Source organism: Cetorhinus maximus, chromosome 17 (assembly GCF_964194155.1).
Source record: "Cetorhinus maximus chromosome 17, sCetMax3.hap1.1, whole genome shotgun sequence".
Classification (NCBI taxonomy): Eukaryota; Metazoa; Chordata; class Chondrichthyes; order Lamniformes; family Cetorhinidae; genus Cetorhinus; species Cetorhinus maximus.
In genome coordinates, this window is record NC_135895.1 from 84,575,157 (window position 1) to 84,587,883 (window position 12,727).

Below are 12,727 nucleotides of genomic sequence, written 5' to 3' on the forward strand. Positions count from 1 at the left end.
GCAATGATTTATGCTGTCAATGATCTGTTGCTGGAGCTACTTTAGAACATTCATGCAGCACTTAGAAATCCATTGCTAAATTCATTCAGTCACATAACTGGCAATAAAAGAGCTGCAATAGTACAAGTTTAAAAATAAGTTCCAGCTCCCTGAAGGCTCACTTGGCAGATGCATTGGCTGGTGTGCAACTGTGTCCTACAGACTAGGAGAGGCCTAACTTCAACACCTGACAGTTCTTGGCTTGGGTGGTGGTGTTAGTGGGAAAGAAATAACTTGCATTTATATGGCACTTTGGCTGTGAAGCATCTGGGGATGTGCAATGAAGTGCTTTTGAAGTGTTGCCTCTGTTGCATTTAGAGAAACATGGCATCAAGTCTGCACACAGCAAGTTTCCATAGACAGCGATAAGTGACCAGGTTGAGGGCTAAGAGTTGAATGGGCCATTGAGAGAAAGCTCCTGCTCACTGTATGGTGCTCTGGCTTCTTTTACATTCATGAAAGTGAGAAAATGGGACCTTAGTTTAACACCTCAGTAAGGCACTCTCTGAGTATTGTAGTGAATTATTAGCCTAGATTTTGTGCACAAGTCTCTGAAGTGGGACTTGAACCCACGGCCTTCTGACTAAGAAGTAAGAATACTAACACTGAGCCATGGCTGATACAAACTACAACTGGCTTTTGCATCCCGGACTATGAAAGGGGATAAAAACAACTAGGATTTCTTCTCTTTGTCATTCTTGCTGGAGTGTTTGCATGCATGGACATTGGGCATGGACAGGGTCAGTTGTATTTTGTGTAAGTTATTTGTTTCCATATAGCAATTCCAAAGAGCAAAAAGAGTAAATCAGAAATGCCAGCAATTGTACTGGTGTCACTATTAAAGATGTTTAGAATGTAAGGGATGAATTTGTGGGGTACGCATTCCCTTTAAATATGTTGGGCACATGTTGGTGCTCCCATGTGTCGTATCATCATATGGAGGATGTGCAGTTCTATCCACAGCTTCCTCTTCTTCTGTAGTTATTTAGGTCCCAGCTCCAGGCAGAGATGTATGTCATCCATTCCAGTTTACTATTTTGCTATTCTCTTTCCATTTGCTATTTTGACCACATAAGTTACAGTGTAGAGTATTGCTGCCTTCCAGGATTGTATTAGACAATCTATTGAGTTTATTGCATGAAAATAGAAGCCTAGGACCAGATTACTCATGTCCTCTTGATCAAGTTAAAGCTGTGACCCAGGGAGAAATTAGTTCTTTCAAAGAATGAAGAGGAGACAATCTAGAATCTGTGTTAAGCCTCTTTATCATTGTGAAGGAAACCAGTTTTGCATCAGAGAGGCTTTAATGGTCTTCTAAAGGTATCCATAGGCTCAGACTCATGCCTGAAGAGTCTGCTCACTGGAGAATGCCACTTTCCCACAAGAGCTGACTAGCACAACAATCAAAGCTCACCTGGAAGCTAACATCTAGATAAAACATCCGTAGGAAGGGAGCGGATAATTTATGGTCTGTGTGGCCGTAGGAAGTAGAAGTTTGTGTAAAGATTGTAGGTTCTGTTTTTCTGGAAGTCAACACCCTGAGAATGGAGAGGATAAATCTGGTGAGGAGAAAATAGACAAATTATAGTATAATAAGACAATACTTAATATAACAGATGTTGCAGTTAGAAGCCCTCAGTCATCAACCAGTTCATTAGGACTAATTGGATCTGTACACTTGAGTTTGATGTTAATCAAGGTTGAGTCAAACTTGCTATTTACTGGAAGTCTTTCTTTCATCAAAGGTGAAGGGGATATAATGAACACTGCATGTTTTTCACTCAGGTTGTCCTTCCTCTTTCATGTGCTTGTCTTATCGCATTCCAGGTGCTCATCAGCTGAACTGCCAGAGGAACCCACTGATCATAAATGTCACTTACAACCACAGCATCCCCTTCTTTAAGACGGCATCAATGCTGCTGAACTTGTCTTCGCCATTAATAGCTATCTCTGGGGTAGCTCTGCGCACATACAGTCTTTTCAATCCTCTCGCCATGTCCAACTGTGTAGAGCAAGAGAGATACAAGAAACACAAGCACAGGTACTACTTCTATACTCCTAGCCACAATTCTTTATGGTTGATCCATTTTTAATAATCTACAAGATGAAGACTTGTTAGCTAATGGAGCACTTTGGGCACCTTGTGACAGCATCAAGTCTTTTCAAGTTAGGCATAGCAAGGGTTGGATGCAAAATAATACTCCACTACCCTGCTGCAATAAGTATCTAAAGAAGTCCCAAGAAATGTCATGTTTCCTCATTTCTCAAATCAGCCAAAAATAGTTCTGCATTAAAAGCATTTTTCTGTGGCCTCTGCTCCTTCTAAGAAACTGGATGGAAACTACCCAAGCCCAAACTATATAGACCCTTACAGCCATCAGATAGAGAAGACTGTCATCCCCTCATCCTGGGCTGGATTTAAACCTAGATCCAAAAATTAAAGCCCAGTATCTAAGACCTCACCACAGACTCAATTGTTAAAATACAAACTGACACAGAGTTCATTTAATCTGTCCTTTTCTTTAGCTAGCAGCTTAAATAAGTGTAATCTGCCAGAAGTGAGTGGCTTCCTATCTGATCCAAATCAATTAGTGGAGACCCCATTTTATCATCAGAATCAGGATGCAGCTTAACGCAATCTTTCCATTTAATCTTTGGATAACAAATTTGAGGCCAACACCAGCAAAGTGTTGAGTACTTTGCATTCACTAGCCCTCCAAAGCAGTAAACCAAACTTATTTCCTTTACCTCTAGTTGTGTTTGATAATCAAGTTTCACCATTCATTGAATGAACCAGGTAGCAACAATCTACCTTGTATACTCTCAGCTTTAACCCTTTAACCCAATTAACCCTTACACATCATTTCTGTTACAGCTGTGTGCAATGTTCCTATGGTCAAAACCAGTGTGAAACATTGTCGGTGATTCATGCGACCGTAAACTGCACTGTGGGCAATAGCGTGCAAGTGGACTGCCATGTCACCTGCGCAAAAGGATTGTCTTTGAAAACCGTATGTGGCAAACACCTTGTTCCTCTTCAGGTATGTATTATATAAGCTCTGTCAAAAGGAATCATGATTTGGTTGTTAAGGGATGGAGGAAGACAGCGTGACCTTAAATTTGGGGTAAGATGCCATCCTGAGGGTTAGAACCCGAAGCAATACCAAATAAGAGGGCCCAGCTGTTTAAATCTAGCCGAATCATGGTAGGCAATGATCACTTGGCTAAATAAGTATACACACTCTAGAACACCTCCCCTAATGCCTTTCAGCATCTGTTTTCCCAAGTCTTAAGGTTTTACAATGCTATAAAAGGAGGTATGTAGGGCAGCTTGTGTTATGCGGCCATCTTAATGGTCTAAGCTGCCAAGTCCAATGCAACTTATTCATCACCAACTGCATAGTCCAGGTTTTAGCAAAGAGACATGCCACCCATTAGCCTGGCTTGCCATCCAAGTCACTGACAGTTCACTGGACACTAGAGCTGCCCCTGTCCACAGATGCTTTGTCCTTGATCTTGTAGCCTCAAATAGGGTGTAGGGGAGGTTTTGTTCCAAGGATGAGGGATTTTAGCTAGAGATTTTAGTTGGAGGAGCTGGAGTTGTTCTCTTTCGTGCAAAGGAGATTGAAGGGAGATTTGATACAGGTGTGATCAGTTTAGATCAGGTAGATAAAGAAGAGGTGTTCCCATTAGCTGGTACAAGGACTAGGGGGCACAGAGATGCGTGGTTGGGAGGGGGGAGGGTGGTAGCGAGGTGGCAGGGTGGTGTGTGAAAGAATTTTCTTACTGTTTTTACGCGGAGTGTTAATGACCTGGAATGCACTGCCTATGTGGAAGTAGTGATGATGTATGATTTGAAAAGGAAATTGGATGGATGGGGATAGAGTGGATGAATGAGACTGACTAGATTGCTCTAGAGGGATAGCATGGACTAGATGGGCCGAATGACCTTCTTTTGTGCTGTAATGGCTTTATGACTCTTTTCAACCTGGGATTTTGAACACAGACTGGAAAAAAACCTTTTATTTACATGCCTAGGAATTCTGAGCTGTGAGTCATGTGTCTTCCACACCACAAGCTTTACCCACATTAGAGTTTTCAGTTGTTCTGAAAGGTCTTCTCCTCTTCCCAGTTTGATCTTCAAGCACTGCACCTTGGGGCTCATGTCCATCAGGTGCTCACTGTATTCTCTATACATTACCTTGAAGATCCCAGTTGATCCGTGTAAGGCTTTAATACATGGGAGCACCCACTGCCACATCTCTCGTAAGCCCTCTGGTTAAATGGCGAATAGACTCGACTATATATTTCCAGGTGAAAATTCATCTCCCTTGCCGAAATTAACAAATAAATAAATCACAACGATGTCCTTTGTCTCCTTTTCTTGACTGTAATTGCTTTATCCTTCCTATTTCAAGTAAAATTTGCAGTTATGTCCTAATGCAACCGTGCAATTTGATTATAGCTTCTAACAAATGTCTGGAATGAAATGTCTGTTTTTGGTTCATTTTTATACTGAGGGCCCCAACTAATGTAGCATGTGGTTTGGATAGCAGCAATTCAAAATTACATACACATTTGTCAAAACCATAGATTTTTCAACATTTATTGCATTCTGTCTAATACATCCAGCTTATGTTATAGAATGTTAGTGCTCTATAGTGTCTATCAAAGTAATCAATTTAATGTGGAAAGTATTTGTAATAGGAGATGGAACTATTGTATAATATATTGTGAATGTAAAGTTTCCCATTCTGCTTTCGATTTTGAAATAATTCTGATTAAGCTTATCAAACAAAGGAACTTGTATTTATCCAGTGTCTTCCTCAACCTTGGGATATCCCAAAGCACTTTACAACTAACCGAGCACTTTTAAAGTATAGTCATCATTGCCATGTTGGGAAGCCTAGTGGCCAATTTGCACATAGCAGCATCTTACATGCAGCAATGAGATAATAATCAGATAATCATGTTATTAGTGATGTTGGTTGAGGCATAAATATTGGCCAGGACAATAGGGAGAGCTCTCCTGGTCTTCAAATAATGTATTGGAAGACTGTCCTCTTGGTGAATAATCACATTGACACTTGCTTAATCCAATGGTCTCCCATATGGACTAATTTCCAACTGGCAAGTTTTAGTTTTTATGTGAAGTAGAACAATATTTTATTAGCTACTTACATAGTGCATGCCCTAAGTTTTCTGGGTGCCACAATAGTCTCAGTTAATTCTTGCTGTAAATCTTGACATTCAACTTTTTCAATGAACAGTCATGGATTGGATAGTCTAGGTGACTGAATTTTCCATTGGTCTGAATCAGTCAGGTCGTCTTTTCCTGAGGGACAATGGCTTAGCTGTCTAGCCAGGAGTTCAGATCGGAAAACTAAGATTTCTACATCCAGTGAGGAGTTATCATAACAATCTTGGCTCTCATATGTATTGCACTAGCTCTCTTTTGTCCAAAATACCAAGCAGGAAGAGGACATCTGCAGTAGCAATCCCTGCTTCCTTTAAATCCTGCTCACGATGTCATAAAATTGCTTTACAGCTAATGAAGTACATTTGGAAGTGCAGTACTGTTCTAATAGAGTTGGAGCCCATTGATGTTATATGGAGCAGAAAGTGGGCTCTTCTCCTTCCCTCTGTAGAAAAGTTTGTTCTGACTTAGGGCTCCATCTCACTCTTGATGGTCAGAATTATCGTTATTGGCATTTTCAATACAGTGAGTTCCTACAGTAGGCTTTGCAAAAGCCAATGGATGTGATCTATACACTGACGAGCTTCATTACTGTGCATAGCAATATCACAGCTTATGATGACCAACTAACCATTATTAGCCTCTGATGTGCCACTGGATTTTCTGAGGAGACCAGATGCTTGGGGCTTAATTCTTAATTAATTAAAGTCCTCGTTGAGACAGAAAATCATCTGTTTCAGTAATGGAGCAGGTGTGATTTCTGTAGATCCACTTACCCGTACTCCCATTGTCTTGGGAAGATTATCAACTAGCAGGCCTATTGAACAGAGCTCATGAATAGTCTGGCATGCTGGTTTACAAAGCTCAAATGTACTGAAATAAACTTTTTCTTTGATCTTTCTTCAAACACTGGAAAATGCCAGCTGGGTTTGCATTTGGGGAGGAATATGCTGGCAGGGGATACTAACCCCTGGACAATCTGGCACCTGGCTCCTATAATCTTATCTTGGGAAAGTTCCATCTGGGAAGTCTCCAATTTTGCTGGGTGCTGCAATTACATGTTGCTGGGTTTAAGTACTGAACGCTGTTTTAGCCTCCTTAAATGGGAGGACTAGACTGATTTCCTAATTTACCCCTGAGACAGTGCTTGCAAGTGAAGCTCTGAGATCTTGCTATGTAAATTTCACAGATAAACGCCTAATAATTATGCTAAAATCATCATGAAATGGAATATCTTATTACTGGTAGCATGTCTGCTTCTTGTAGTCTTAAGGACCTAAAATTATTGTACTGCAGTTGAGCTTCAGAATCCACTGCTTAAAACTAATGCTGCTATTTCTTGAACTACTCCTGTCTAATGAGCTCTTGATCTAATGTGAAGATCCTTCAATTTTGTTGATGGACTAGTAAACAATCTCTATCGTTCTTGTCCTTTGTCCACTTATGAATTGTCAGACCTGATGCTCAGTGATGCAATGTATAGGCAGCTAGCCCCTGCTGGACCAACATTAAAGTTGTTTTGAACATCTCCTATCGCTGCTTAATAACTGACATACAAAGCCAGTGGCAAGACTGTTGTGCTTGGATGATGCGGTCTTCGAACTTGGTGGAGACTTTGATGTCTGATGAGTCCAACACTGATCAGCTTGACTGGGATCAGTAAAAATACAAAAATGAATGAGATTACTTCAAGTTCATTATGTCCCTGGCAATGTAGGATATTTCTGCTCTGGCTAGCCTGGAATCTTTCGCATTGGCAGCTATCTTTGGATAGCTATAGAAAAGCTCTTGCAAAATGCAAACCGTATATATCCAGCCTTTGGCATATAATTGATAATTTCCCAATTGTTTTTAAACACAAAATAGAGTTGCTATCCAAAGCATTGTTAGTTCATGTCCAAAGGGCAGTGTTCAGGGATTATTCCTCAATCAGCTTTGGAAAAAACACTGATATAAAGATGGAACTAATACATGTGATGGCAGATGGCAAGTGGACCTCTATAGTGTGTGGTAAAGGCAAGTCATGTAAAAAAATGAATACAGTTATCCTCACTTTGGGCTGGTCACGGTAAGATGAAGAACATTGTGTAATCTTCTCCCATGACTCACTCATTCCTGGGACCTCAGAACAATGACAGTCTCTATTTTATTTAAGGCTCTTGCCCTGATATGGTCTACAAGCTCTTGGGAAAACTCTTTATCTGGTTTTCATTCCTCTTTTCATTACAGGTATTGGCTCTGCATCTGGGATCCACAATGGGAAAACAATTCCTTTGTGTGTTTTAAGTTATCAATCTGATAAAGGGCAGAAATGCCAGAAATGGCACTGAATAGTTTTGAAATGAAGTTGCTGAACCTTGATAAATGCACATGTAGTTTGCCAAGAAATGTAGTTTGGATCAGTCTTTCTCGGAGCTTTAGGTTGAATAAAGGGTTCAAAGATTCATCAAAAGAAAAGGACAAGCAAAAAAACAAAACAAAAACATATTTTTCTCAAAAGTGTTTAGAATTTGACAATACATTATCCTTACTAAGTGAAAGGTTGAATACCGCCATGGTGGAATATTTAATGTTGTTCTGTTAATTTTAAAGAATAGGATTCAATAGGAAGAATTATGTGGTCCATTGGAATTCTATACAATGAAAGTGAAAGTTTGGTTCATTGCAATCCTACAAAATTAGATTAGATAGGAAGAGCTGAAACCCATTGGAACTTTAGAGAGGATAGGAAGAACTGTAACCCATTGGAACTTTAGAGAGGATAGGAAGGGCTGTAACCCACTGGGATTTTAGAGAGGATAGGAAGGGCTGTAACCCACTGGGATTTTAGAGAGGATAGGAAGGGCTGTAACCCACTGGGATTTTAGAGAGGATAGGAAGGGCTGTAACCCACTGGGATTTTAGAGGGGATAGGAAGGGCTGTAGCCCATTGAGATTTTACAGAGGATAGGAAGGGCTGTAGCCCATTGGGATTTTAGAGGGGATAGGAAGGGCTGTAGCCCATTGGGATTTTACAGAGGATAGGAAAGGCTGTAGCCCATTGGGATTTTAGAGGGGATAGGAAGGGCTGTAGCCCATTGGGTTTTTACAGAGGATAGGAAGGGCTGTAACCCACTGGGATTTTAGAGGGGATAGGAAGGGCTGTAGCCCATTGGGATTTTAGAGAGGATAGGAAGGGCTGTAGCCCATTGGGATTTTAGAGAGGATAGGAAGGGCTGTAACCCACTGGGATTTTAGAGAGGATAGGAAGGGCTGTAGCCCATTGGGATTTTAGAGAGGATAGGAAGGGCTGTAACCCACTGGGATTTTAGAAAGGATAGGAAGGGCTGTAGCCCATTGGAATTCTACAGAAGTACAGAAATCACAAAAAGCTAGGGAACATGCAAAAATAAATTAAAATACTGATAGCCTTCATCTCAAGGAGGCTGGATACAAAGGTGTGGGAGTTATGTTCCAGTTCTACAAACCTCTGGTTAGAGCCCATTTAGAATACTGTGACAGGTCTGGGCACTGCATCTCAGGAAGAATAGAATCATAAGAATTTATGACCTAGCGGGAGCCCATTCAGCCCATCATGTCTGTGCCGACTGAAAGAGAGCTATCCAGTCTAACCCTGCTTTCCAACTCTTGGCCCATAGCCCTGCAGGTTGACGCATTTCAAGTGCATATCCTAGTACTTTTTAAAATGCGATGAAGGTTTCTGCCTCGACCACTCTTTCAGGGAGTGGGTTCCAGACTTCCACCACTTTCTGGGTAGAAGTATTTCTCCTCAACCCTCTCCCCCTCCAGTTCTTCTGCCAACTACTTCAAATCCAAGCTGCCTGGTTATTGACCTCACTACTAAGGGAACTAGGTCCTTACTATCCACTCTATGTAGGCCCTCAGAATTTTATGCACCTCAACTTAATCTTCCCTAACTCCGACCATCCAATCTTGCCACATAGCTAAAATTCTCCAGTTCTGGCAATATTCTTGTAAATCTGCTCTGTACCCAACCTGATGAGATCACATTCTTTCCTATAATATCATACACCGTACGCCAGCTGTGACCTAATGGTTTTGTACAGTTTTTGTTCTTCTGCTTTAGTTGTGTTGGCATCACAGGCTAATATCGGCATTCCACCAAGATTTATATGGGTAGCGCTAGCATGACCTACTGAGATGGTAATCTTGATAATGAAAGCCTTTAAATGGAAATAACCTAAAAATGGGTCTTGAAGGTTTCTAGTGTTGGGGCTGTGACCATTTCCTTTGGCAGCTTGTTCCATTGTGGGATTGTCCTTGGGAAGAAAGATTGTTAATGCATTGTCTTGGAAACAAATGGTCTTCGTAGTTCTAGCATAACCGTTCTGCTCTTCGATTCTGTGACAGAGGAACATAGGAGCAGGAGTAGGCCATTCAGCCCCTCAAGCCTGCTCTCCCATTCAACAAGATCATGGCTGATCATCTACCTCAATGCTACCCCCATATCCCTTGTCATTAGTGTATAGAAATCTATCGGTCTCTGTCTTGACTGAGCTTCCATAGGCAGCTGGGGTATTGAATTCCAAAGATTCACCACGCTCTGAGTGAAGAAATGCCTCCTCATCTCAGGCCTAAATGGCTTGCCTCTTATTCTGAGACTGTTCCCTGGTTCTAGAGGCCTATCCCCCCCCCCCCCCCCCCCCCCCCCCGCCCCACCCCTCCACCGGCCAGAGGAAACATCCTTTCTGCATCTATCCTGACTAGCCCCTTAAGGAATTAGTAAGTCTCAATGAGATCACCTCTCATTCTTCTAAATTCTAGAGAATACAGGCCCAGTATCCTCAATCTCTTCTCATAGGAGAGTGCCACCCTCCCAGGAATTAGTCTGATGAACCTCCACTTCACTCCTTCTATGGCAGGTATATGAAGTTAATGAAGGAAAGTATTTTTTATATTTTCTTAGCCACCTTATCTACCTGCCTTGCTACATTTAGGGATCTGTGGACATGCACTATAAGCTACCTCTATTCCAATACACTTCTCAGTATCAACTGATATATTGGCAAATTCACCAGAACAAGACCAAGGCTAATAGGGTTAAATTACAAGCATAATTTGCATAGACTCAACCTGCACTTCTTGAGTATAGAAGACAAAAGTGTGATGTCATTGAGTTCTTTAAGGTGATTAAAGTGATTGATAGGGGAGTTCGGAACAACTTTAAAACTAGCGCTTGGGCATTCAGGGTTGATGCCAGGAAGGATACTGGTTATCTGGAAATCTCATCCCAAAAAGCTGCTGAACCTAGGTCTGTGGAAGAATTCAAAATGGGGATTGATATGTTTTTGTTCAGTAAGGGTATTGGAATCACTGAGACTAAATAGACTTAAGTTACAGATCAACAATGACAGTGGAATAGAATCAAGGACCAAATGGCCTACTCATATTTCTATGTAGTTTTTTTACTCTGTTCTCCTCCTGTGATATGTTGATTCAAACTTCAGAAGCATCATTGTTTGCTTCACAACAAGTGAGAGGGGAATGTGAGGATGCTACCAGTGGGACATGGTGATCCCTTGCAATGAGAATAGACCAATATCACAACCCAGAGACTCTGCAATTAACCCACCCAAGCTGCACTTCCAAAATCTCTCTTGACATAGAAAGAGTAGAGAAATTGTATTGCAGAGCAGTAGATTGGTAGGGTTAGAAAACTAGAGATGAGCAGAATTAAATAGATCACTGGGTTCCTGGGCTTGAATCCATCCTAAGCCATTAAATGCACTTGAGCAAATGCCCAAGATAAGATGTCCAATCTATATTCTCCAGTGATGACTGGTTGCATTGCCCTGTTATTTTTCCAACACAATTGAACCTGCAATGTTCCATTGACTATTGATGAGCTGTATTTTTAATCAGTAGAGTAACCAATTATTAGTTCAGCTCATTCGAAAGGAGTTAAGAAAGCAATAATTACTTTGGGAGGTTATTCCCAGGCATGTATCTTGCTTGAGAATTACTAATATTGTACTGTATCCCTTCAGGCTCTTTTGAAAATGTAACTTTGGATTATGGGATTTTAAAAATTCCAGAATATTCCATACTGATGCTTTGAACAAGTGTGACTGATCATGACAATTAAAATTTGTTTTGACTTCGGTCTTTCAGAGAGATGTTTCCCTTACTTGCAAGTATGGAAAATGGGACCGAACTGTGACCTGTGACCTCGTCAACTGTGGATTTCCTGACCAGTCACATGTTTACCATGCCAGCTTTTTCTGCCCAGAGGGTACCACCTATGGAAAGCAATGCATCTTCTCCTGCAACCCACCAGCTAAACTGCAAGGTACAAGAATACAATCATTCAGAGTTTTGCTTCAAATAGCGAAAGCTTTTGAAATGGGAGCATTGAAATCTCAGTGTGACTTGCCCATGCGTAAGTATGTTAGAAAAAAAACAGTCAACCTCTCCCTGCCCCAAAAAATAGTTCGAAAAGCTGCTGCCCAACTGAACCAAACAGAAGTGTCCAGGTTTGATCCCTGGTCTGTATCAAGCTACCTACTCTCAGGCTGCAGAGTGGACAAAACATGCTCTCAGTGTACTCTGGTGACTCAAGATCATCAACAACTTATACTTATAGAGCCTTTAATAAATGCTCCAAGATGCCTCACAGGCGCATTATAAAACTAAGTATGACACCAAGCCACATAAAGGGAATTGGGCCCGATGACCGAAAGCTTGGTCAGAGAGGTAGGTTTTAAGAAGTGCCTTAAAGGAGGAAAGCGAGAGAGGAGGAAAGGTGTAGGGAAGGAATTCCAGAGCTTGGTGACCTAGGCAATTGAAAGCCCAGCTACCAATGCTGGAGCGAATGAAAAATAACACTGAGTTTTTGGATGATGTCGCCAAGGGGCAGCATGTAGATGACTCTGATCCCCCGAATGAATTCCCAGATCCAAATTGCTCAATACTTCCCACCTTACCATCCCTCTGTTATTAACCATCGCAGTGTCCTTTTGAAATAAAATACACCACAGAACAGCCATTCCACACTGACGCCATCCAGCAACACTTCCATTATTCCATACAACACTCAATAAATCACTCTTCTGCATTCCCTTAGTGCCTGTCTTGCGGATATCTTTGCCTGGTTTAGTGCTCAAATGTAGTGCTACCCCAGTAAGCCCAGCATGGCTGGTAGAAGGCTGCAGACTTTCAATGGGGGAAGACTGTAGATGGTCTTGCAGGACGTCTCAAACAACTCTGGGTGACATGGTGCAATACCATCCTTAATTCTGTTAATTGTTTCTTGAGCGCTGTGGCTCTGCTAATGTTGCAGTAAAGCCTTGTTATATCTAATTGGAATTGCCAAACTTACTTGACCAGTCACACACATACTGTGGCTACAAGAGCAGGTTAAAGGTTGGGTCACTTGTGGTGAGTAACTCACCTCCTGATTCCCCAAAGCCATTCCACCAGCTGCAGGGCACAAGTCAGGAGTGTAATGGAATACTCTCCACTTGCCTGGAT

General features: G+C 41.5%; 1 protein-coding gene across 1 annotated transcript in view; it reads left to right on the forward strand.

The window, feature by feature from the left end:
- The window catches only part of pappa2 (pappalysin 2), a 477,685-nt gene that overhangs the window by 268,755 nt on the left and 196,203 nt on the right, over positions 1-12,727 (forward strand). Inside the window, exons 13-15 of the mRNA XM_078561789.1 lie at positions 1,867-2,080; positions 2,915-3,080; positions 11,369-11,546. Of these exons, the coding sequence (XP_078417915.1) occupies positions 1,867-2,080; positions 2,915-3,080; positions 11,369-11,546 (558 nt within the window). The remainder of the gene's footprint in view (positions 1-1,866; positions 2,081-2,914; positions 3,081-11,368; positions 11,547-12,727) is intronic.